At 37.4% G+C, this 24,693-nt stretch overlaps 3 protein-coding genes across 6 annotated transcripts in view; 1 reads left to right on the top strand and 2 right to left on the bottom strand.

The window, feature by feature from the left end:
* LOC148736056 (uncharacterized) overlaps positions 1-157 on the bottom strand; it is a 1,870-nt gene extending 1,713 nt beyond the window's left edge. The window contains exon 1 of the mRNA XM_088755695.1: positions 1-157. This exon is cut by the window's left edge and continues 1,713 nt beyond it. The gene's annotated coding sequence lies outside the window, so the exon portion shown is untranslated.
* Positions 1-12,736, bottom strand: part of LOC111340608 (lipoxygenase homology domain-containing protein 1) — a 35,211-nt gene extending 22,475 nt beyond the window's left edge. The window contains exons 1-17 of the mRNA XM_022947481.2: positions 12,463-12,736; positions 11,173-11,459; positions 9,920-9,956; positions 9,390-9,454; positions 7,833-8,015; positions 6,944-7,118; positions 6,552-6,666; positions 6,157-6,237; positions 5,807-5,855; positions 5,260-5,395; positions 3,790-3,934; positions 3,529-3,634; positions 3,009-3,150; positions 2,393-2,655; positions 1,705-1,840; positions 945-1,105; positions 628-714 (exon numbers count right to left, since the gene is read on the bottom strand). Of these exons, the coding sequence (XP_022803216.2) occupies positions 628-714; positions 945-1,105; positions 1,705-1,840; positions 2,393-2,655; positions 3,009-3,150; positions 3,529-3,634; positions 3,790-3,934; positions 5,260-5,395; positions 5,807-5,855; positions 6,157-6,237; positions 6,552-6,666; positions 6,944-7,118; positions 7,833-8,015; positions 9,390-9,454; positions 9,920-9,956; positions 11,173-11,459; positions 12,463-12,589 (2,295 nt within the window). The 5' untranslated portion in view covers positions 12,590-12,736. The remainder of the gene's footprint in view (positions 1-627; positions 715-944; positions 1,106-1,704; positions 1,841-2,392; positions 2,656-3,008; positions 3,151-3,528; positions 3,635-3,789; positions 3,935-5,259; positions 5,396-5,806; positions 5,856-6,156; positions 6,238-6,551; positions 6,667-6,943; positions 7,119-7,832; positions 8,016-9,389; positions 9,455-9,919; positions 9,957-11,172; positions 11,460-12,462) is intronic.
* Positions 12,737-13,309: 573 nt separating this feature from the next.
* LOC111340609 (WD repeat-containing protein 76) lies at positions 13,310-24,525 on the top strand. Of its 4 annotated transcripts, none has more exons than XM_022947482.2 (15): positions 13,320-13,476; positions 14,012-14,110; positions 14,888-14,958; positions 15,644-15,776; positions 16,825-16,917; positions 17,752-17,850; positions 18,852-18,910; positions 19,284-19,437; positions 19,548-19,706; positions 20,474-20,601; positions 21,269-21,373; positions 21,812-21,958; positions 22,266-22,322; positions 23,139-23,241; positions 23,766-24,525. In XM_022947482.2, exons 1-15 carry the CDS (start codon positions 13,414-13,416, stop codon positions 23,919-23,921), a joined length of 1,626 nt encoding a protein of 541 aa, XP_022803217.1. In that variant the 5' UTR covers positions 13,320-13,413; the 3' UTR covers positions 23,922-24,525. The 4 variants fall into 4 exon arrangements, with proteins under 4 accessions (XP_022803218.1, XP_022803217.1, XP_088611459.1 ...); XM_088755333.1 differs by lacking the exon at positions 13,320-13,476 and adding an exon at positions 14,627-14,729 and having other exon boundaries at positions 14,057-14,110; positions 23,766-24,065; XM_022947483.2 differs by lacking the exon at positions 16,825-16,917 and having other exon boundaries at positions 13,310-13,476.
* Positions 24,526-24,693: the final 168 nt, after the last annotated feature.

The raw sequence follows: 24,693 nt of genomic DNA, 5'->3' as shown, positions 1-24,693 counted from the left end.
TCACATTTTATTTGTATATAATCTCTGAGCTACAATTTTACATCAGTTTTAACATTTTACTTGATAATGAGGTCATGCAGACTTCGAAACGTCGTAGTTTTTTACCGTTAATTTTTATCATCAAATGTATTTCTAAACATTCTCTGATTAGAACTCTATCAAATTGTTAATTAAATTTGATCCTTCTAAATGTGAGCATCAAAGCAGGGGTGCGTATCGTTAGTAAACAACACAAAGCCCGGCAGGCTATGACAAGCGTCAACTGACCGATGATGATCACAACTTCTCTTTGTTTTCAGTGCAAAGGAGAGGAAGTCAGTAGTGTGTTGAACAGGCGCCATATTTAGCATATTTTGGGCGGGCGGAATTCAACACGAGGCGAGCAACGCGAGCGCGAAGAGGAGGGCTCCTTCTTTTGCGCGAGACTCGCTCTTTCTACAGGCTAGACCTACAGACGAGTGTAAGGACGAACAGACGGTCTGTCCTCACGTACGTTTGTCTGTCTGACAAAAGGACGTGTGGATAGACAGACGGACGTGCGAACAAATAGACGGACGAAAGGACAACAGAACGAAAGATGAATGGATGGATGAATTAATCAACTTACTGTCTCAGTGAAGGACTTACCTTTTCCAAATGCCAGTCAGAAAACGCTTTTGAGTTATCATGTCGTATTCTCAACTTGTATGGTTTTCCAACTCTTGTCAGTTCAACCTAACATAAAAAAAAGAAAAAAAATGAGAGAATGTAACACAATGATGAGGGGAAAAAATATTGTTTTGGGTGAGTTTGAATACATTGCAATGATCAAATCATACACGTGATTAAGAACCGCTACACACAGAAAGCTGTTCAGCAGAAACGCAAAACGTGGGGAAAGTTTAAGACCCATGGATATGGAGAGCACATTGGACAACAGAACAGAGCGAGTGATCAGAACTTACCTTAAACTTATCAAGCTGCCCCTGTTCAAAGTTGTCAGTGGCATTACCAAGCGGTACCTCATCAGTCTTTCCTTTGTCTCCGTACAATGTCAAGAACACATTAGCATCTGTACCAGCTCCTCTTACATCACTTGTCCACAACCAAACATTCCAAACAGTTTCTGTCGAGAAAAAAAAACTCTCTCCAACCACAATTTCTCATCTCGTCCGTTCTCCCCTTCATTCTTTCGATCTTTCTCATCCTAACCCACCCTAGCCTCACTGACGTCCTCCTCTTTTCGACAGTGTTACGCCTGGTTCTTTAAAACACGATTCATCTAGCCGTAGTCCTACATCAAGTTAAAACCTTGAGAGTGGGTTTTAGGTGGAATGAATGCTTCAGTACTTGAGAAACCAAAGCCATAATTATAGAACTTTGGATCACAGATTAGAAAAACCAACCCTGGAGTACCACTCCTTTACAGAACTCTCCTCCGAAAAAACAAAATTACGCGTACAGTATAGTCCACCGTCTACCCTTGCACTGCCTTGACTGTGACTTACAACAAGGATACAAAACAAGAGGACCAGAGCTCCTCATGTTCTTGGCATACATGTAAATGTACAGGTGCGAGGAAAATGCTTCTGAACTAACAAATGCGTGGCATTTTTTGCGCAACGTTTGAGAATTAATTAACTTCACTACCTAAAAACAATTTTCACTACTAGGCGGATATCAATTGTCATGAAAGAGGAATGAAGAGAACACTGTAAATCATACTTGGCCGTCTTTTCAGTCTCATATCTTCCGACTCAAAGAGATCTCTCTCAATCAGCTGGTCTCCTTCATCATCTGCCAGCCACTTCTGACATAAAAATACTTGCTGATGTCCACTACTTGGACAGTCGACAACCACCTGAGGGAAAAACAAAACACTCAAAATTTGGGCCTTTTCAACCACAATGTACGATCAATGCAGGATGAAAACTCTACTAACATGGCTTGCGTAGCAATTAAGCTTATCCTTCTAGCTAAGCGAGAGTAATGTAAAGGTGGGGGGAGAGGCTTTAGGGAACTCAATAACATTGGGTTTCTCATTGCATTGGTTTTTATTTTTTTCGCTTTATGATTGGTTGAAAAGTTTTGACCCCTCTCAACCAGTCAAGTACTAATGGACGTAAACCAATTAGAACTTGGTCTGTTGCATCTTGCTTCATTGGGAGGTGTCTACTTTTTTATCCTTTTTATTTTTTTGTTGCCAACCCCGATCGTGACTGGCCGTTGTCAGTGGCGGATCCAGACCTTGAGCTTGTGTGTGTTCACCTGCCGGCTTTTCTTTCCTCTACGTTTATCATTTTATCCAAAACAAGGGGAGGCCCCGACCCACGGGTGCCCCTCCCCTAGATCCGCCACTGACTGTTGTACCTTTGATTTTGGTACACAGTCGACTATGCAAATTTCAGTTTACCTTCTCACAGTGCCATCCTGCACCAAGACCACTATTATCATGACCAATGGTTAAATGATGCAATGGACTCAGCATTTCTGTTGTTTCTACAGTAAAAATGTCCGTCCTTCCCCTTTGAAAGTTGTCCTTCTCTTCATTTTGCAGCCAGAGCTTGCCGCTGTTGTTTTCGCCTTCTTCTCCCCCGTGAAGGATGATATAAACACGCGCATTTGTAGATGCATTTCTGACGTCTCCAGTTGTGACATGAATATGGTAGGGAATTCCTACAAGTTCAAAAATAAGACACATTCTGTGAACTTTCCACAACATCTACATTTACCTTAGGATTCAAATTCATTACTTTCTTTGATAAAGTACTATATGGAAATTCTGAAAGGGATCATTTCGAGGGTACCTAATATCTTTGCAAGCAAAGGCTGCGCAAAACAATTTTTCACACTTCCACCGTTTAGCTCTTTATCAATGATAATTTTTTGGATTAAAATTTGAAAGCATATCATTCCTGCAAATTAGAAGTGGATTAATTGCATAGACAGGTATTGGGATATTAACAAAACCTAACATGAACCTGTATCATAACTAACACCTGTGTTACATTTGTAAAGACACAACTGACCTTTATCAACAACTATATCACCATCTTTGCAGTCTGCTCGGATCAGTTCACGTGAGATTTGACCATCATCTTCATTTTTAGCAAACCAGCGTCGGCAAGGAAAATCCACAGCCTCTCCTGTACTGGGATCCTCAACAGTTGCCTGGGAAAGGAAATGGCTGGAAACTAAAATAATTTGCGACGTGAAAACTCCTTTAGCGACAACAAACAGTACACTGTAAATGACAAAATCGCTATAAGGTACTTTTAAGCATTTTAAATTATTTACCGAAGTGGAGGTAAATATTCATTACTTCCACCGAAACTGTAGCGAACAACTGTTTTAGTAAACAACCAACTGCCTAGTCTATCTCGGCCTACATACCGAGACGTGGTGGGAAGCAAACTCTTGACGTGTGATTTTGTCTCTTCGGCTGCTCGTCAGTAAATAGTACTCGCTAATTGCTTCCGAACTAGCCAATCAATGCACGCGAAAAGTTCTAGTTAAATGCACACGACGGCTTTTATCAAATGAACCAACCTTGTTCAAAAACCAGCCGGGCCCCAGTCCACTATTATCATGTCCAATCCTTATCTTGGTTAAGCGTCCAAGACTTGTTCCACAAATGACTTTAAAAGAATCTTTCCTGAAAAAAGCACAATGGTAGTTCTACAACTACAACAGCAATCCTTTGACCGGCTCCCAGATATAATAAACTAGAACTTCTCCTTAGGACGTTAACAAATGCATATGGTAAGTTATTGAAGATCTGAAATGACAATTGTTAAAATTACTGCTTACTTTCCACGTTCAAAGTTATTTCTTGCATTATCCAGCTTCTTCTCTCCAGAGTCACCATCCTCTCCAAATATGGTGACAACAACATTAGCATCAGTTCCAGCCCCCCTCTTGTCGCCAGTGTATGTGTGAACTAGATATCGGTGGCCTAGACAACAAAAGAGAAAAAAGAACACATATAAGTTTGGTTACCATTTTATATGTAAGAGCATTGTGTAAAAACTTCATCTCAAAGTTATTATAAATGATCACTGATAAAAATGTCTGCAGTTTGATTGGTCAGGGACCATACATTTTTAGATAATAATTATTTTGCTATTATCAACCTTTGTCAACCTCTTCAACATGATTATATTAATATTTTTTTCTGGTTTCCAACAACACAGGTCATTTTCACCAGCAACGTTCCCTGCAACTTTTACCATAATTATTCTTGGAATACAACAATAGCACATCCCTTGGTACAATGCGATCAAAATTTCCATTAATTACACCTGTACTTATGTTCAACTTGGTTGTACACAGCACTTATCAAGTTTTAACCTACATGTATGTATTTCTTCTTTTACATACATGTAACAATAATAACATAATGATACAATTACATACTTACATACTGATTATAAAAAACTCTACTTTCAAAATACTAAATTGGAAGTATTAAATGAATTTAAAAATGTAGGTGCTGTTAGCAAATATCAAGTACATGTATATCAATAGTCTGAAAATTTCTCCACAAATAAAGACCAGTCATGTTGTGCAATACTAATATTAACAGCCAGGGCTCGACACTAACTCTTCAACTTACCATCCAATGGGCTGGTGACAACTTAGATGTTACAACAATTTCAGTTTGTTTACTAGCCAAACTGGCTTATGAAAACTGAAAACCACTGGCCAAAACTGAATTTCTGCTAATCTGTGGCTAGTTGGCTACTGTTCGCATTGAACCCTGACAGCAATTTTGACATCGTTAATTATGCGTTCTGTGAAAAGTGGATTGAACTAATTTGAGACTTCACTCTCTGTAGTTTTCCTCAAAACTTTTCTGTAGATGACTTTTTTTCCTACTAATGGATCAGTTACCATTCTAATAGTCACTTACCACTATCAGGGTTCGTACACTTTTTCAGGCCAAAGATTCAAGGACTTTTCAAGGACTTTCCAGGACCCTACTTAGAAATTTCAAGGACTTTTTGTAATGACAATTTTACCTCAAAACCAAGAAAAATGTTTCTGTTAACATCTATGTATTGGGTTTACTGATGGTGCAAAACAAAAGCAGATATTTTTCGATGTTGTTCAATAAAAAATCAAGGACTTTCAAGGACCCAAAACGAAATTCAAGTACTTTCAAGGCCTTGAAATTGGCCTTCTGAAATTCAAGGGTTTTCAAGACGCATATGAACCCTGCACTATACACAAAGAGAATTGAAATACAAAATGATCATTTCAGGATTAACAGTAACAAACCTTGAAATACAGCTGAAGAATCAGTTGATGCTGCCAGCTGCCTCACTGTCAGCCCATCACCCTCATCCTTAGCCAGCCACTGATTACAGGGAAAGTAGAATTTCTGATATTCTCTCTCACGACAATACACTATTATCTGAAAGAACAATGTAGGCTGTTTTAGCTACAAAACCGTTTACCATCCATTTCAATCTGTTTCAACGGTTCAGGAAAGTGGTTACATGGTTTGCTTATCCATTTAAAAAAAAATTGCATCCATTTAACCCTTTAGCTAAAATGTTTAAGCGGTTTGCTCATCCGTTTAAAAAATTTTGCATTCATTTAACGCTTTTGCTGAAGCATTTTAAAAGTGGTTTGCTAATGAGTAAATGAACAGCCAAATAGAGTTCTTGGAAAAAAAGAACTTTTTTTTTTAACAACTGTCAGTAGTAAGTGTTGGTTTTAGCATTTTTACTCTCAAACTGAGAAACTTTCAGGGCTTTCTTGTATGACAGACACCACTACCTACTGTTCCAGTATCACTATTCAAATTGTACAGTAACTGTACCTTGTCTAAAAACCATCCTGGAGAAAAACCAAAATTGTCATGTTCCACACTACAAATTAAAGAACAAAAACCAAATAAAATATTTTATCTTCCTATCATCAACAATCATTATGATAAAGTTAGGCATGTAACTAACTGGTTTATTAACTAAAGTAAGCGAGATTTGAGAATTTCATCTTATTAACAGCATTTAACACTAAATCTATGGACATTTTTATTCCACATATGTGTAATTATACATGTAAACTATTGGCACCTATGTTTTTACTTTTTCAGGCAGCCACCAGTACTTTCTGATGAATTTTTAATGTAAAACAGTGAAAAATATTTTTTTTGTAGGGACCACTAACATTAACTTCTTCAAGGGTCCAAGGTCAGTTGTCTTGATTTTGAAAATATCTTTTTTTTTTCTTTCAAAAGCATCATCAGTCCTGTTAGGTACAAAAAAAAAAAAAAAAGAAACAGATTACAAAAAACAGAATTATCTTCATGTAAATTAGGTTCATGTATATTTAAGTGAGGAAATTCAAAGTAAAGACTTGATTAAATTGGATTTGTTTACTTGTGTGAGTTGAAAAACAACAATAAATAAATGTAGGGAAAACAAAACATTTCAATCCCCACAAATCCTTGGGAAACAATGACACCAAATAATGGCCAATACCTAACCATTAGAGTATTAATTATCTTCTGGAAAATTGCAAACAAGTAGTAAGATTGAAATGTTAAAGCCTAAAACCTGTACCTGCTGATCAGTTGCGTTTTAGGAGCTTGTCCTCTCTTGCCATGTAATGTAATAAACACATGAGCATCTGTTCCAGCACCAGCCTTGTCCCCAGTATACACTTCTATTACGTACACTGCCAAGCCCACAAACAAAGTAGCTTTCAGCTGCAGTACATTCTCATACACAGGATATCAACAATAAACAAAAATGAGCTCCAAGCACAACTTAAGGCAACCTACAAAATCTTTCCTAAAAGCAGAATTTCAGTCTCCAGAAAATAACTTAAGGGAATGAAACTTTCACTGGTAATTGAGCAATATTTAATGGAGTCATACAATATACCCCTATTCACAGGGCCTGTGTAGAATCATTTGAATAATTACAAGCAAAATTAGGTGATGTCAACATACCAACTTTTTCAGCTTTCTTGTGGACCAGTGGTTTTAGACAGCGCCTTACTTGACAATCACTCTCATAAAGTGACAGCCATTGATAGCAAGGGAATGTCCAAGACTTTGATTTCTGAGGGTTTGTCACTTGGATTTCATCCAGGAACCACCCTTGTTTACGCTCACGGCCATCGTGCTGATCGAGGTAAAAAAGATTGCAGCAGTCTTCATAACAAATTCACAAAATGTGCATACTTAACCAGAGCTGTGTGGCAAATTCATTCATCCTCTTTTTTTAATCTTATTTCTTTTTTTTTTGGGCATGTTTGTGTGTGTGTATGTTACAAAATATGTTAGTTATATTATGATAGCATTTGGTCCATAGTTTGGTAGATTGTACAATTTAACTATAGTGACAATTATTTTATGTTATAATTTGTACTCTTGTATAGTGGTATTGAAAAATAAAAAATCTTTTCCCCACAAGAAAAAAAATTTACAGAATACCAATACATGCATGTTTTAAAATGAGTTCCAACAATTTCCTGGATTTATTTTTTTCAAGACATGTTCATCAACACAGATAATTATAACTGGACATTATTCAGATTTATTAAATTTTCAACTCTGAATATTGCATATCAAGCGTTCTAATCAGTGGACTCAACTCCAGTTATCATTTAATATTTCCGCATCACCTTATAAGGAAATGCATTGGGCCGACTGTTGTGGAGCTGAAAAAGGTTCCAAATAATATCTAAATGTTCAGGATTTAAAGAAATTTATAACAAAGTAATCCATTTGTACTTGTTGGGTGCCAGATTGGTGATATCCATCCAATGCATGATCATGGGATAATTGTTAGATATCAGCAGTAAAGGATTGCTCAATATAAAGTTCGTCACAGTACCTGAACAATCAGCTGTATAAGATCACCAATATCAGGTCCCTTCACAGTAAAGGTCTCAGTGCTTCCTGAATGAAATTGGAATGGTGGTAATGTTGCTATAAAGGCAGATGGTACAGCAGAATCCATTTGGTGAGTGAGTTGTCGGGTAAACTTGCCTTTCGTTCCCCGAAATTCTGCAAAAACCTGCAGGACAAGTCAAATACTTTAAAGTAGCCCCTGCGACAGCCTCTATGCAAATTCACTTACAAAATAGACTGAGAAAACAAGGTTAATAAGATACTGGTACTTTTTATAATGATTGTTGCATGTACACATACTAACAGAAAGATACAAAATAATAATAAGGCTATTAAACTTATATGTACCCTACAGAGTGATTACTTCAATTACATTTGCTGTTATGTAGTAAAGACTGTGTTGAGTTAACAGGACCACAGTACTGAACAAACAAAATCGTTTTGAACAACAAAGTCATAAGAAACACAAGACCACCCACAGATATTCAGTGAAGCTTAACCAACAGTTTTTACTACAACAATAATATACAATGCTCATTAAAATAAACAATGTCCATTTCACAAGAGAGAAAACAATCAGCTTCCTCACAAATACTAATTTCTAATTAGGCAGACACACCTAACAACAGATACATAAGCTTATCTAATAAGACTGGTCTGCATTTGGTTTCAGATGCATTCTTGATGAGTTAACACACATTTTGGTCCTCTTATCTTTTAGCTGCACTGTACCATACATAGCATTATACAAGTCATGTATTCCCTGCTTGTGACTGTGAAATGGGTTGAAATCACACTACTGGTATAGATAGATAGATAGATAGATAGATAGATAGATAGATAGATAGATAGATAGATGGATGTTTATTCAAAAACTTAGCAGCCAAAGGGCTGAATTGTGTTGTTGTTACAATACTAAGTAAAGATACATGTATATATAAAAACTAGACAAAAAAAATTGCAAAATGTATTTAAAACGTGAAAAAATAATCTATACCTATATATATATATATATATGTCTATGTAAGCGTATAAAAGACGACTAGTTAAATAATCAGATAATTATATTACATAATTACATGTTCGTAATTGAGATAATTTTAATTATAGAACGGTGCAAGCCTTCCTTGCATTGTTATTAATAAAACTTAATTAATTGTGTTCTTTTAGTTGAAAACTTGGCAATAGTAATGTAAAGTACAGTAATGTAAAGTACTACTTTTAATTAACAGGGCTTGACACTAACGGTAGCCAACTAGCTACAGACTAGTACAAATTCAGTTCTGGAAAGTGGTTTGCAATTTCCACCAGCCACTTTGGCTGGTAAACAAACTGAAATTGTTGTAACATCTAAAATGCAATTAGCCACTTAGCAAGTAAGTTGAAAAGTTAGTGAGGATGAGTACTGTTATTTTAAGTCACCTAATGAAATAAGTGAGAGTGTCAAATACTGCCTAAACTGGTCTAATTATTTTTAAATTAATAATTATGGCAGTTTCAACTGCAAAATTAAGCAATGTCACATCCAATTTTCTCATACCTTTGCATCTGTGCCACCATTTTTCTTAGCTCCAGTTTTTACTACAGCTTTGTATGTTACTCCACCTGTATATATGATTCAAAATTGCTCTCAATGGGAATGATCTTCTGGAAACAGTTAAGTGTTCAGGGTATAAGACATGTAATCTGGTGTTCTAGTTTTTCCAATGTTATAATCGTTCCCTAGAGTCTGCAAATAGCCACATGTTTAATGCCTGACCTACCTGTTAAGATTTCTAAATGTTTAATGCCTCCTACCTGTTAAGATTTCTAAATGTTTATTGTCTCCTACCTGTTAAGATTTCTAAATGTTTCTCTGATTATTAACTTTGGACCTAAAATGCCTGGTTAGGGAGTGGTCAGTTATTTACTGGTGCATACACTTTCAACCAATCAAACACTAAACCCAATCAAACACAGTACTTCAGTCCATTTTACAGTTGCTTGCTTGGTGGCCGAGCCTTTGAACAGCTGTACTTTTGAATATGTTAAAAGTCAATAGCAAAACAAGATAACTCAAAATTTAAAAACCTTTTTTCTTTGTCTTTCCACTGGTACTTCTTCTTGTCTGATAACAAACACAAATTGAACATTTTAAGCTTCAAGGTTAAACTATAATACACATTGAACTGCACATAAAATTCCCGAATAGTCTAGTTATGTGTCCTATTGTAGTTAAGTACATAAAGTACTTAAAAACTGATTTAAAGAAGGAACTCAGGGCCGTGATCTAGCAGCACCTGATGGCCCCTGGCGCCTTACTTTTGCTCTTTAAGGCGACTCAGGAATCTTAGTTTTTTCATACAAAACATATGCTGGGCACCCTGGATTTCACAGTTTCAGAGCACTGGGCTCCCTTCAATTTTTCTTAGAGCACAGCCTTGGAACTTCACCTTCTGTAGCCAATTAGGTTACTTCACAAGCCTAGTCCATCCTGTGAGTAATGTATAATGTGTTTCTTTTTTTTCTTTTAACTCTTTAACCATAAGAGTGACCAGCATCTAAATTCTCATTACAATATCACCCCCACAATAATGTTCATGTACAAATTTAAAAAATGATCACCAACTAAGGAAACTTTTGATTGTTAAACAAATTCTCCTTATCAGCACCTTAGGAAATATATGAAGAACAGTGTAGAGAATATACATACTGATGTTAGGGTATAAAGGGTTAAATTACTCATTTACAGTACTTTAAAAAATCAATTGACTGACAGTGATTAATTGGAAACATGATCTCAATTTACAATTCACACTGAGCAGTTTCAATGGCCTTTTATGAACTCTTGTCAGAAGTTATAATGAATTTGAGGTCTAATAATGTTAGAGATGTAGTATATGATAATTTACTACAGCCTTTACATAACTGGATTTATAATTGGTTTATTTTTTCTTATTTAGTTCTTATTAACCGAGCGGGAGGTCTGTATGGGAGAATCTTGACCGAGGTCGCCAGTACAGACTGAACGCACAGACTGAACACAGTGAGATCTGTACCAGCAACCGAGGTCAAGATTCTCCCATACAGACCGACCTAGCTCGGTTAATGAGATGTTTATTATATGGCTGTGTCTTATATGCCAATTGTTTTCATATTCTTTGTACCTTTTTTTCTATACCGGTCTAGATGCCGGTCTAGATGGGAAAATCTAGACCGCTTTCATTATTGATTTCAGCCACTCAAATTCGTGAATTCAGTAGTTCCCAGTCCTTGTGAGACACAGCCATATAATAATAAGTAAGAACAAACACTAAAAATTTACACACAAACAATTTACACACCCTTGTTTTGGATGGTCCAGACTCCCTCAAAGATGCACTTTTTCCAAACCTTCTTGAAAAGTAAGGGTTCAAATGAGGATCACTCAGAGAATTATATGTTGCTGGAGAAAAGTCTTTTCCACGTAGAGTGGTGCTGCCTCCAATTGTAGCTCTTGGAGCAAAGGGAGCCTTTTTACTTGTCTTACTCTCAAATGGTGTGTGGTATAGGCTCACATGAAACTTCCTCGCTCGTTTGGGTTCAGGTGAGTTTGGATATCTCCAACGAGGTTGCTGACTGGCAGGTGGTGCTATAAACAAGAAATTTTCCAACACTGTCAGTATTTTTCCCAAACTGTGAAAGAAAAATAGCCACCTTAGTGCAATATAATGCTACATTTAGGGAATTTATGCACAATTTCCAGGCAATATTAATTAACATGCCGTCAACAGGCTTACTCAGGAAGTGAACTTAGGAATTTCTCAGGGTAACTTGAAAAGCACCCTGCATTACACTGTTAGGATCAAAAATAAAAAATATCCAGAGTGTCATATGGGTTCATAGAATAAGAGAGAAGTAACATGTAGGTTATGAATGTATTTGTCAAAGAAAGAGAGGCTTTTCCATAATGGCTATAGTCCAGCATCAAGTTTTCTTTAGCCTCAGGTCCTTGTGCTATAGATAATCAGGGTGCAAAAACTGTAGGTCTGTGATTTAAATCCTTGAGGGAGAGTAACAGTTTCTATTTGTTCCACACTCCTTACAAAAGGAATGGCACCTCTCTTTGTTCATTCACTGAGCTCAAAATCTACTCTCCTTGTTTCTTTATTAAGGGTGCGTGTGTCAAGCAGTATGAAAATAATAGTCCAGTGCATAATCATTATCTACTGTACCACTAACAACTTGAATGTAAGCTTCTCGACAGTTTAAATTAATTTTTGTGCATCAAGAAAATCGCGCTCTATTTCCCAACGAATTACACCGCGTTCACCCCCTATCGAGTTCGCCCCTTCAAGTTTGCCCCCACACTAGTCTTTTTTTTGTCTTGGTTCTGACTTATGTGCAATTTTCCATAGAAACTAATTTAGACATGACTCAATCTGGGGGCGAAGTCGACTTGGTGGAGTCAACCTCGAAAAGTGTGGAGGCAAACACGGTTTAAGGTAGGGGTGAACTCGAAGGGGCGAACTCGATAGGGGGCGAAAGCGGCGGATACCTTTTCCAACATAAGCCCTTACACTTATCCCAACTACATGTTTATAAACAAATAAACACAATAGTTTATAAGCTTAGAAGCTTTTACGTTGAATTACCCGACACTGGTCTTGCTCGCTGATTACTTGTTGTTTTTGTATATCGCGTAGGTTCCGGTCGATTTAGACTTGTAGATAACAAATGCGTATCCTGAAAAACACTTTTCACAGCCTCGGAACTCTGCATTTTCTCAGAATCTTGTCAGTCACGAGTATAACAGCTCTGTAGTACCACTAAATCTTCTTTGTTTATCTTGACGAACAAAAACCACGTGAAGCACTTTAGTTAAACATATCTATCTAGTTATTTTGACCACTTATAGCCGGCAATCTTGTTTTGTACTTGAGTGAAAACAATTCACAAAAAATATGTTTGAATACAAGTCACATGTTAAAATCACCATGGCCAAAGTAATTCATTCTCGACTGCAAAGTTACGTCAAGTTCTGTAAGTCACGCCATGTTTCCATTCATATTCCTTTTCTGTGACAGTTTCTCTCGACAGACAATTCTTCACATAATATTCCAACACCACTGAGGAGATAGCCTTTTGTATAAGAAAACACCTTCAATTCAGTGTCTAACTTTTTGAAGTAACGATTGTATGCAAAATTTTTCAAAGCTAACAACGAACTCTGTTTTGTTACTCCGGTTTCCAACGCGTAATTAGTAGCCAGGCCTTCTAAGATTGGCTCAAATGACAAAATACGTTCCCCTCCTCTCTCCGCTAAGTAATCATTTCTATTATCCACTTAACTATTAGTTACATCAATGATTTGATCATTAGCACTCACGTTATTTCGAGACCATCGCCTAATGAATCTAATCTTTTCTAAAAATGGAGAATAATGCCAGCGACATTTTTTTTATCTAAATTTTCAACCAAAATGACTTCACCATGAGAGGGACAGGAGAAATATCGGCTCCCAAGATTTGGCGGGAAACATTACAGTGGGACCTTGTTACCAGTTGTTACCTAATTACCTCATAAGGAATACTCGGTCAGCAATCATGCCGAAGAAACGTCGCGATTCAAGTCCTGTGCGATCACCAAAATCAAAGAGACTAAAAGAGGTAGGTTTTTCGATCATAGCTTGTGGAGTGAAACGATTTTGTTCTATAGTTTAGTCATTCGATTTCCGCTGAAGAAGAGCGAAGCAAAATTCGTGTGAAACGAATGTCGAAGCAAACGAATAAGGATGTTACAGCTTTGAGCCAGAGAATCAGAAACTCTATATTTGATAGGAATCAGTTTGCTGATACTCGTGTAATGTACCGGCAATGATGTGTCAGAAGAAATCTGACAAAATCAGCTTCTCTTTGACAGTAATAGCAATTAGAACTACTGGGAATATACAAATCAATGTTGATGAATGTACATCTGTCAGGTTACTTACCCTCCTGAGTAAGGACCCAATGGATTGCACTGGATAGATTTGAACCAGTTATCAATTAGCAGTTTATGACTACTTACGCTTACAGTTTGTTTTAATAATACCATACAGACATTTTGAATGGTGTTACATAATCGCCTATTAATTCAAGGGACAAGACAGGAGATTAAATTTTTGATTCACAGTCTTACTTACATGCTCTGTTTTTGCTTAAGAATGCTCATGGGAGTGGGGAATTGTCAGAATATGAGAAAAAGCGTCTGGAGAATATCAGACAGAACAGTGAATTTTTTGACGTTCTTCAACTTACTGAGGTAAAGACTTTAATTTGCCGCTATGCCATTTTGCTTTAGTATAATACCCGTACGGTTATATACCTGAAAAATACTTAGTTCTCAGAAGTGAAGGACCATGTCCACTTGACTATGCATCAAAAAATCGCAGCTATCACATACCAGGGCTCAACACTAACTTTTCAACTTATTAGCCAAGTGGCTAGTGACAGCTTAGATGTTACAACAATTATTTCAGTTTGTTTACTAGCCAAACTCGGCTGGCCAGTGGAAACTGAAAACCACTAGCCAAAACTAAATTTCTACTAGTTTGTGGCTAGTTGGCTACCATTAGTGTCGAGCCCTGTATATTTCAGGAAAGTAGAGAGACATTGCTAATATCAGAGCAGTCTAAATTTAGTTCATGTCCTCATCATGTGTGTGGTGGATGTGTTGGTAGAATGTCTTTAGTGCTGGACTTCAAGTCAAGAGGTCTGGGTTCCCGACCTGGTCAGGTCAATGTGTTGTGCTCCTGGGAAAAACATTTTATTCTTTCAGAGGCTCTTTCCACCCAGGAATATAATGGGTACCAGTTAATTGTCAGGAAACCTGGTGAAACACCAGAGGGTAACCTTGGTGATGGAACAGCATCCCATACAGGGTGAAGTAGTGATGTATAATTTATACTCCTTGTCACTTCATGCTAAGAAATTGAGGATGAGCTTGGGCTGAATGGGCTACTTGGCTCAAGTAAAGACTTTCTCTTTTTTTTTTTAGCCATTGTGATTGCTTCTCATTTTATCTTCTCTCCCCTTTTAGATGAAGAATGAATTTAACCAGGCTGGGTCAAGGCCTACTCCATCTAAAGTAAAAGAAAGAGGTTTGACAAGGTAGTTTTACATTACAAACTATTAATTCGCACAATTTCTAAGAAACTGTAGTTGTAGTCATTTTAAGGCCATGGGGGATGTTGGGGAACATGAGGAAAGCTTACAAATCACAAGCTGAAGGCTTTCTTCTATTACATCACAAGTGGCTTTATCATGTTATAGAGCCCAGGAAAAAATTGTTTTATTGCTTTACATGTGGGCTCTATAACGTGATGAAGCATCTGCTTGAAAACTGAATTGACAAATCAGTTGATGCACACCATGCTCTTTATTTTATAATAATATTATATCTGTCAGTTTGTATGCACACTATGATTGACTGATTTAGTGGGTTGTATTTCATTATAGGACCACCAAATTCAAAACTTTGTTTGAACTGAAATCTTCTCCTTCCATTTGAACCTAGAGATATTTTTAAGAAGTACGCATTTTTTAAGAAGTACTACCAATCTCATTTTCTTAGTCTGTAACACACAGTACTAGCCTCAAACTGAGTTAACAAGAGGTAAATATGAACTGTATGCAGATCATAACATTGATATGAAGACTTCAAAGTAAGAGTGCCAATGGAATGACAACTTTCTCCGACTGATTTTCTTGAAAAGGAATCATGATACCAAGACTTAACTGCAGCTCTAATGTTGATTATTCCTAATAACCTTTGCTATAATGATGTTTCTTATAGGCCTAAAAAGAGTGTGCAAGCTGCACCAGCACTTCCCACCCGTCAGTCACTACGTATTCGCAAGAAAGACCCTAGTGGTGTATTACTTCCTGAGCCATCAAATGCAGAAATCCATCAGTCTGTTGACGAACATGTGAGTAGTTTTTTAAATGTTCTGATTAACTCAGTTTGCTAATGAAACACGTTTCAGATCACTATACAAGGGATAAAACTTTGGGCAGTTGTTTGGAGAAGCTAGATCTGTGTTTCAGGCAAATGACTTCACTTACTCAGCTACACATGTGTACCTGAAGGGAGAGGTCCAGACAAGGCACACTTTGTCCCAAGCCCTAAGGACAGGCTGGATTTAGGATTTATGTCTGTAATTGCCCTGACCTAGAACACTGTGTGGTTAAAGATCCTATTCACAAAACATGAACCAATTTGCAATGGAAGCTATTCAGAATCACCATCTTTTTTGGACATAATTTCCCATTAATCCCACCCTAATTAATTATTGTTTGTTACTGCAAAAGATTTGTAACTTGAGCTAGTTATGTAGGCATTTCTTTTCCAACTTCACATGATGGGTGAGAAAATGGTATGTTAATTCTGCCATGAGAGCTCAGTATGTTTTACTGATTGACTGAATTAAGATAGGTTATTCAAAACAAGTGTATTTATCAATTTGTTGGTCAACTAACAACAATTCATGAAGGAGTAAGTAAATGATATTCAAGAACTTCAGAACCATGATAATGAACCACTGTGAGTTCTCAAGAAAGGAAAATCACACATCTTTTGAAGCTGGAGCTTTACTAATCACTGACAACAGAATTTAAGCTGAATTTCAAGGGGCAGTCACTATTTGATCTTTCCCACATAATGCACAAGACATAAACCACTCCATTGCTGGGAAGAGCCCTTGCCAGTACTCAACATGAAAACAAAAATATTGAAGCAGGTCAGGAGAAAGAAAATATAGTTTGTCAATTACAAAAAGGAGTTATTCATCATTATTTTACAATATTTACAAATCTATTTTATAGACCTACTTTTTAACAATATCTATTCAGTGGTTCTCTGTTGAAGCCAATTTTTACAGATGAAAAATTGTTCGAAGTTGAATATTCTGGTCTGGTCTATTTTCCAGGAAGAATGCTTTTTTCTGATGTAACGCTCATTTGCCCTTTTTTATTTAGAGAACCTTTCATTATTTTCGTCAACCTGCACTAAGAGCTGTTGGATTAAAGAATATTAACTCAGTTGTAGCATCACAAACTGTCTATGATTCTGTAAGTAAAGCCAGTCACAAAGCAACAAACTGTCAAATGGTAGTCAAGATGCTTTCACTAGTCCAATATTTTTTCTGCACTTTTACATAGGTACATTCCTCATGGTTTCTTACAAATATATGCTGTTGAACCATAGTTGTGGAAATGTTTCAATTTCAACAGCTCAACAGGTTGAATTTAGCTCGATCTAGTTTATTTTTCATTAATCAAAGGGGCCTCTTTTTCTGTGAAACTTTGAAAGATGTGATGATGGGAAATATCAGGGAAGTTATTATGTTGAGAGGAACAAACCAATCAGTTTGGATATAATTTGCCTTTGTGTCTTGATATCCAAAGGGTTTGGTCCTGATACATTAAACATTCCGGACACATTTCAGACATTATAATCTCAGGATTTCTGATTTCGATAGTTATACTTTGGTTGTTAGGAGCAATTTAGTAATTAATTTTTTTTTTTAATACAATCTATGGTGGAAATTAATTGTTCAATCCATTAAACCCTATGAGTGACCTGAGCATCTAATTTCTCCTCACGGTAGCACTGTTGAAACATTCGTCAAGAGCATGAGGATAAAGGAAATCAGGTCACTAACCTAAGATACTTTGATTGTCAAACGCATTCTCCTTGTCAGTACCGAAGAAAATGTGGAGAGAAGAGTATGGAGAAAATTAATACTGATGTTAGGGTGTAAATTAATGCTCAATTAAAGATGGTGAAGAGCTGCTTGAAAACTTCAAATAAATTTTAGCAGCTCATATAAGCTTAAATTTACAAATATACTTCGATGCAAAATAGAAAGGTTTTTTTTTTTTTTTTACATGTTGTTCTTCCAGCCACGTAAAAATGGACCTTTGGAAATGAAGCCTTGTAATAATGTTGAGCAGACACATTCACAGGAATTTATTGATGAACTGACAGTCTTGGCAAACATGGTAAGTTCAAAGCTTATTGCCAGATACTAGTTGTGGTCACATTAATTGTGGTTGGCATCTTCCTCTGATTTTGGATTTGAGTTTTGCCAACTTTTAGTGATTACTGTGTATTTGTGTTGAGAAATCTCAATCCTGCTGTTGAGATGATTTTTGATCGAGGGGTCAGTTGAGGCAAAATGTGTCGCCAAGTTGCAGCATTCATGTGGGCACTTGCTGGGAAGAGGGTGACACCTACAGAGGCAATTAGTGGTCACACAGTCATGGCAACTCTCTCAGATTATCTGGAAGCCTCCTGCATACAGAATCAGTGATTCTCGTGGTCTCCGTTATGGTTCACCAAATCTCCCAGATAAAAGCGATGGACTGGCTTTCAAGCGCTGTATCCCCAGATTTACTTATATGCAACAGCATCTTGAGAGAAACTAAACACAAGATTTCTTCGTTTTTTGGGAAGGGAGATCAATTTGATTGGGGGGTCAGGAGTATATCCATTGTTTTTAGTTTCAGGGAAGGGGAGGCCGGGTGTCACTGAGTAAATGCTGCAGTGGCGTAAGAGAAAAAAATCCAGATTTAGATCTTTACAGGTTGGCATTTCTGTGGTTCCTATGGATGAGATTAAGGAACTCTGTTTGAAAAAGAAAATGCCTTCTGTCACTCTTTCCTCTCTTTGACACCTGACATCTGGTTACATAATAAATATTTTGATAAGTTTGGATAAACTTATGCAGACCTCAGTTAACTCGGAATGTAAATCTGTACAAATATGTGCTATTTAACTTCATTTTAAACTGTTTTTTTCAGAGAAGACAATCCTAATCAGTTTAAACATATTGCACTTGGCAAACTTAATGTTAGCTAGGAGCTGACATGCAACTTTATCTGTTTGACAGAGTGCCTCTTAATTAGAACTTCTACCTTTGAAATTTAATACTTTTTATAATAGTTACTAAATAAATGATAATAATATTAATGATGACTGCCTATATTGTGTCTCTCACAAGCTGCAAAAGTCAAAAGAAAATGCTGATGATGATGCAGTTCAAGACTCAAATGTTAGGAGGTGGGTTACTTCATCAAGTGCAGTGCTGTTAATGTCAATTACAAAAGGTTTTCTCTAGGTTGTTTGTGGCCAGTGTTTTTAGCAGCTCATCTAAGTCCTGGCTCGCTTGAAGTGAGCTTTTGTTTCCATTGCTCAGGGCAGCAATATTTACAAATGGTTTTTACCGAATGTATAGCCTATTACTTCTCTCTAGAGTTGGCCACACTCACCACACTCACATGGATTTTGATCACCCAGTGAAGCCTTATGTGGCATGGCATATAAAATCACTCTAAGAAAGTTTCACTGCTTTTCAATTCTATTTTATGATCATATTTTTTAATGAAATACTATCTATGATAGAAGTAAAAAAAAATTCCTTTTTCTTTTGCAGCTATAAAAGATCCATGCAGTCTTTGAAAATCACAGAAGGGCATGTTGCCAAACTTGTTCCACACAGAATCTTTTCAATGGCTTTCCATCCCGCCAGATACAAAACACTTGTGCTGGCAGGGGATAAGTGGGGAAACATTGGCATATGGGACGTGGTAAGAAAATGGTTTTCAATTTAAGAACAAAAGGTATACTGCTGGATGCCATTTGGTGCAGTAATTTTCTTACTTACTACATCTTTTGCCCATCTTTGTGTTTGTCCTAGAACTCGTCAAAGGGAGATGATGGTGTGTACCTGTTTCAACCACACTCTCGTCCTATCAACTGCATATCATTTGAACCAGGAAATTGTGGAAAGCTTTATTCATGTAGCTACGATGGGACACTGAGGTGCGGTGACTTCAGTGCAGCCACTTTTCAGGAGGTAACAAAGAAATGATGTCAAATAGGGGTGTGGAAATGACAATGATTGTGTTAAAGAACTTCAACTCTTAATTTGTGTACTTAGGGGTGCAAGCAATGCCAAAAGATTGTTTTTAGCAAAAATTACTCTCATTAAGTTTCAATGGAATATGTTATTGCAGTTTTTAAAATTAAGAATAAAGGCTGATAGTTTCGAAAGAAACTGTTTGGGGCTGCGTCAGTAGGAGTAACGAAATAATTTGGATATATCAACAAAGTTGAAGTGGTAAATTGGCCACCGTAACGATTACAAAAGCTGACGTTTCGAGCGTTAGCCCTTCGTCGGAGCGAATAGAGGAATTGTGGGTTGTGTGTGCTTTTAAAGGTAGAGAATGGAGCTACGTTATTGTTGGGAACATGGCAATAAAATTAAGAGTTGCATTGTGTTAAAAAGTCTATTTGCAGTATGGGTGTGCACCTGTTATGATATGCTGTAATTTTCTTTGAAAAAAAGCAACTGAGTAAACCTCAAGAAGTGTTGTTGACGTGACAAAAATATGAATGTTCCATAGTTTTCACAAGAATTTATCTGCCTAACGTTTCTCTCCGGTAAATTTGATTATTTTTGTTGTACGCCTCAACAATGAGTTCAGAGAAGATTCAAATGGCCTGTGAAGTTGGGAGTTTGGGTGCATCGCCACTCATTACTTAAGCACAGATAAAACCACCTGCTATGCCTGCTGAGAATTATTTCCTTTTCTTATTCTTCCAATATGACCTTTGTTTCAGGTTTACTCCTTTGATGATGACGACTATTCCAGGTTCATGTACTTTGCGTTTGGTTCACCCAGCAGTAGTACAATTTTAGCGGCAACTGACTCTGGTTATGTCATGGTAGTTGATACAAGAACAAAAAGGTAAGATTGTTACCAATGCTGTGTGCACAAAAGGGGCTCAGTACTGTCCTTAAAGTGCCTATAACCTCAAAAAAAATTTTTGACTATATTAAATCTCTGGTTCTGTCCTCGTGTACCGGTTCACAAGAGCCGATACAAAAGACCGAACAATACACAACAGCTAACCAATGCCTCCTAAACAAAGAAAGAACAATGGTAATTCCCTTGTGAACTGGTACACCAGGACAGAACCCAATCTCTCTATTGCAATGAGCAAAATGCCGCAAAATTTTTTGTGTTGGTTAAAACCTCGATTTGAAGTTTGAGAAAACATTTCTGTTCTCCAACATAAATTAGTAATAGATAGTTTTGGAGCTAATTGCGCTCTACTAGGGTGTTTCCCGGCTGAAATCGAGCGATGTTAACCTGCTGACCAGATTGGGCCCATCAGCGACGAGTAGGTTTAAAAAAAAAAAGCAAAACAAATCAATGCCTTGTGCTAAGCCAGCCATATTTCCATGGCTACTCGTCTCTGAATGGTCCATTCTGGTCACGTTGTCAAAAATGATTATTTTATTATGATTGGTTTACATACCGCTTCCTTTCCATCTTATATCTCAGTTTGAAAAAACCTCTTATATGAAATAGTCGCTGAATCAGGCAATTACTAACAGTAAATGTCTTTCAGAAAAACCATAGCAGAGCAAAGTTATGGCCTTCATGACAAAGTTATCAAGTGCATTGATGTCCATCCATTAAACCGTAATCTATTCCTCACATCTTCTACCGACGGGTAAGCTTTTGCACTAGGGCGTGGTTTGTGATACATGTAGCAATCTCGGCCTTCTGACCTCTCAATTTTGTGGTTAACTAGATGTTCTGGCATGACAGTGAAAGATCCCTTTCCTCTTGCTTTTTCCGACGTGTAAATGAATTGTGTCGGCTGAACTATTAAAACTGCACAGAAGTAACAACCAGAAGCAAAGATCCACAAATAGGAGGCGGAGAAAATCAGCTTTTGGTCCAATTTTTAGCCAACCGGCCGGCTCTGAACAGTGAGTAGCCAACCGGCTCTGAGTTGTTTCTGTCTCTTACCGAGTCAAACACTTTCAACAGTTTAGAATCAGTCGTTTTTCTTCTGTTGGAATATAGTCACCAAAGCCTCCTGACGTTTGTAAGCCTTAATCATTCACGGAATTTTGCTATCTTCCCTTTTCTCTTGAATTTTCAGGTCAGTAGCTTTCTGGGACATACGGAACATTAAAAACATGAAATCGAGGTTAAGCAGTTTGCAGCGAACCCGTGTTGCTTCGTCTGCCTATTTTTCTCCTTTGACTGGCAGTCAGGTGTTAGTGACGTCATTGGATGATTACGTTACGTAAGTATTTGCGCGGCCGGATTGAATTCTCCCTTTTAATAAGAGTACGGCTAAGTGTAGTAACTCCGTCACTTACAGGACGGAATGACCATAAAGAATTTTCCCCCTAAATTTTCTTAAAGAAAGGTGACAAGAAGGTAAAGGGACAAAAACTTTGGACAGGGTGCGAATATTCTGTATTAAAATCTCAAGAGGGAAAGGGGTTGTAATATATTTATTGTAGAATATATGTTCATCAAGGTGCAGTTCTACTTACCTGATACACTGAAGCTCTAACCATTTGTGGCATTTTTATTTTAATCTTTAGTATTAACGACGTTGACGCTTCTGGGATAGTCACTACTACACCAGAGTGTTGTTTCAGGTAATCCAAATTATGAAGATTTGCATCATTTCCGTCGGTGTGTGTTTGTTAAGCTCTTTTCTCAGCCATGATTGTTCTGTGCTCCATTATTAGGGGTTGCTTTATTTTTACAACTGAAGAAAAATCGCAACTTTAACCACCATACGATGACGCAGTAGCATGTTCGTCATTATAACAAAAAATTTTGAAGTGTCTGAACCATTCAAGGATTGCTTTGAGTTCTCTTCACTTTGATCTGTGATTGGTCCAGAAATTTCGCGCGTTCTCTCAACTAATGATATTTCAAACTAAAACTGGTCTTGACTTACTCACCGTTTCCCGCGCTTGAACTCCGGTTGCCTGTGTCTACGTTTTGCTTCGAGCTCTCATTGGATCTTGGAGATATTTCCTTTGTTCTGTTGTTCCCAGTGATTACTTTGGTTTGTCATTACTGTTGAAGAAGGATTTGTTCAAAGGTAAAGTGTGTTTACGAGCCTACTGTCCCATTCGTTTTCCCGCCCTTCTGTGGTTTTGTCGCTGAGGAGCGCGCGTTTCGGTACTCCTTTCGTCCTGTAGCGGCTATCTTAGTTTTGTCATGTTTTGAGCTGGAAATAAATAATTTTATTTGACGACTTTTTACTGGTTATTCAACTGTTCTGGTATCGATAACAGTTACGACACCCTTCTGAATCAAGCTCAAGTCCGTCTTGTCACAATTAAGTGCATTAGAAGGCAATAATGATCAACGCTTCGCAAGTTTTGGCTCCTATTTGCTCCGCCCGAGTGGACAAGCCCTTTGTACTGTTACTCATCCGCGTTCTGGTGTTTTTTTCTTAGACATGACAATCGAGTTGGCCGCTGGCTGACAAGTTTTCGCGCCGCTTGGGATCCTAAATTTGAAAAATATGCGGTCGTTGGGAGCATGAGGAGACCACGACAGGTGAATATCCCTTTACCATGTGAAAATTTAACTTCACTATACACAAAGTTTGTTTTGTCAACGCAAACTCCGTTGCTTTATGATTGAGCAATGATAAATTCATCAAGGCACCAGTCATGGAGAATTTTGAGGATGAAAATTTCCCTAGATTCCTTGCTATTTTCATACAAATGCCCCTGTCAAGGTATATACACAAGCAATTAGTGCCATAGAGGAGCTTTTCGTGATAAACCTCTCTCCTTTAAGTTGAAAAAACATCGCTATTTTTTCTTTATTTTTTAACCCGGTCTCGACGAATGCGCACTTGTTGTTAATCGTTTCATTACGGTCTGAAATCTCTACGATCCGCACAGACTTTGAAGCCATCAATCCGTAAGTTTGTCTAGGTGATGCAGTTTTTTTCTCTTTCCTGGCTTCTGTCTTTGTGAAAAAAATAAAGTACGTCAGAAAGCTACCGAAAACCCCGCTTCGGTTGTAAATGCTCATGCCACATTAGCAACGTAAACTTTTTTTCTTTTCCACAGATCGATATTTTTTCCTCCGAGCAAAAAAGTAGCGCATTGATGCACTTAACCCACGAGAACCTCAACTCTGTGAATTCCTTAAACGTCTTTCATTCCTCGGTTAACATGCTGGCTGGTGGAAATTCAAGTGGAAAGGTTTACCTATGGACGGAATAATTGCCCTTCGTCTCTCCATTTATCCGCTCACGTGAATGTCTACGAGTAAATTTCGCGTGGGATATCGAAGCGTTGAAAGGCAAAAGAAAAATGGAAGTGGGCTGGCTGGCTAGCTAGCTGGCGAGTCGACATTTTAAGACGTCGTAGGGAACTGAAGAACTGCATGTCCGTTAAAGCAAGAAATGAAAAAAAGCAACTATAACCAAATGGAAATAAGAAATAGTTTTCTGGAAAATTCACGACTTCACACTGCGTGTGGCGAAGCGTGAATACACGAATATTGTTTCGATAATTACACAAGTAATCGGTAACGATCAATATGTTGTGTTAATATATTCCTCACCGCTATTTATATTCCGATTCCCAGGCTAGTCTTAGCTTTTTAATCGTTTTCTAGTTCTAGTAGCGGAAGACAGATCTGTAATCCTCAAAGAGTAGTGTGACAGTGACTAAGTAAAAACGATTTTATTGGTTGAACAATTTGTTTTTAATCCCATTGTGTCGTGTGATATGATGCTACAATTACATTGACTGCATTCTGTTACAATTGTGTTACCCACCGAACCCCTGACGGAAACACCATAATAAAGTTGTTATAATTATTCTCGTGTGTCAGTGTTTTTTCTGTTGATTTTTGTTTTGTTTGGTATTTTTTAATATATTATGGTGGCGATTCGAGTCTATGTTGTACGAAACCCCTTTTTGAGGTGTTCAGTGCGATCATGGGGGCATACCCAAAAAGCTCAGGGCGTCATACGAAAAGAAAAAGAAA

The sequence above is a fragment of the Stylophora pistillata genome, chromosome 3, assembly GCF_964205215.1.
Source record: "Stylophora pistillata chromosome 3, jaStyPist1.2, whole genome shotgun sequence".
Taxonomy (NCBI): Eukaryota; Metazoa; Cnidaria; class Anthozoa; order Scleractinia; family Pocilloporidae; genus Stylophora; species Stylophora pistillata.
Note: the sequence above shows the minus strand (reverse complement) of the source record. Positions and strands in the feature narration are given on the sequence as shown.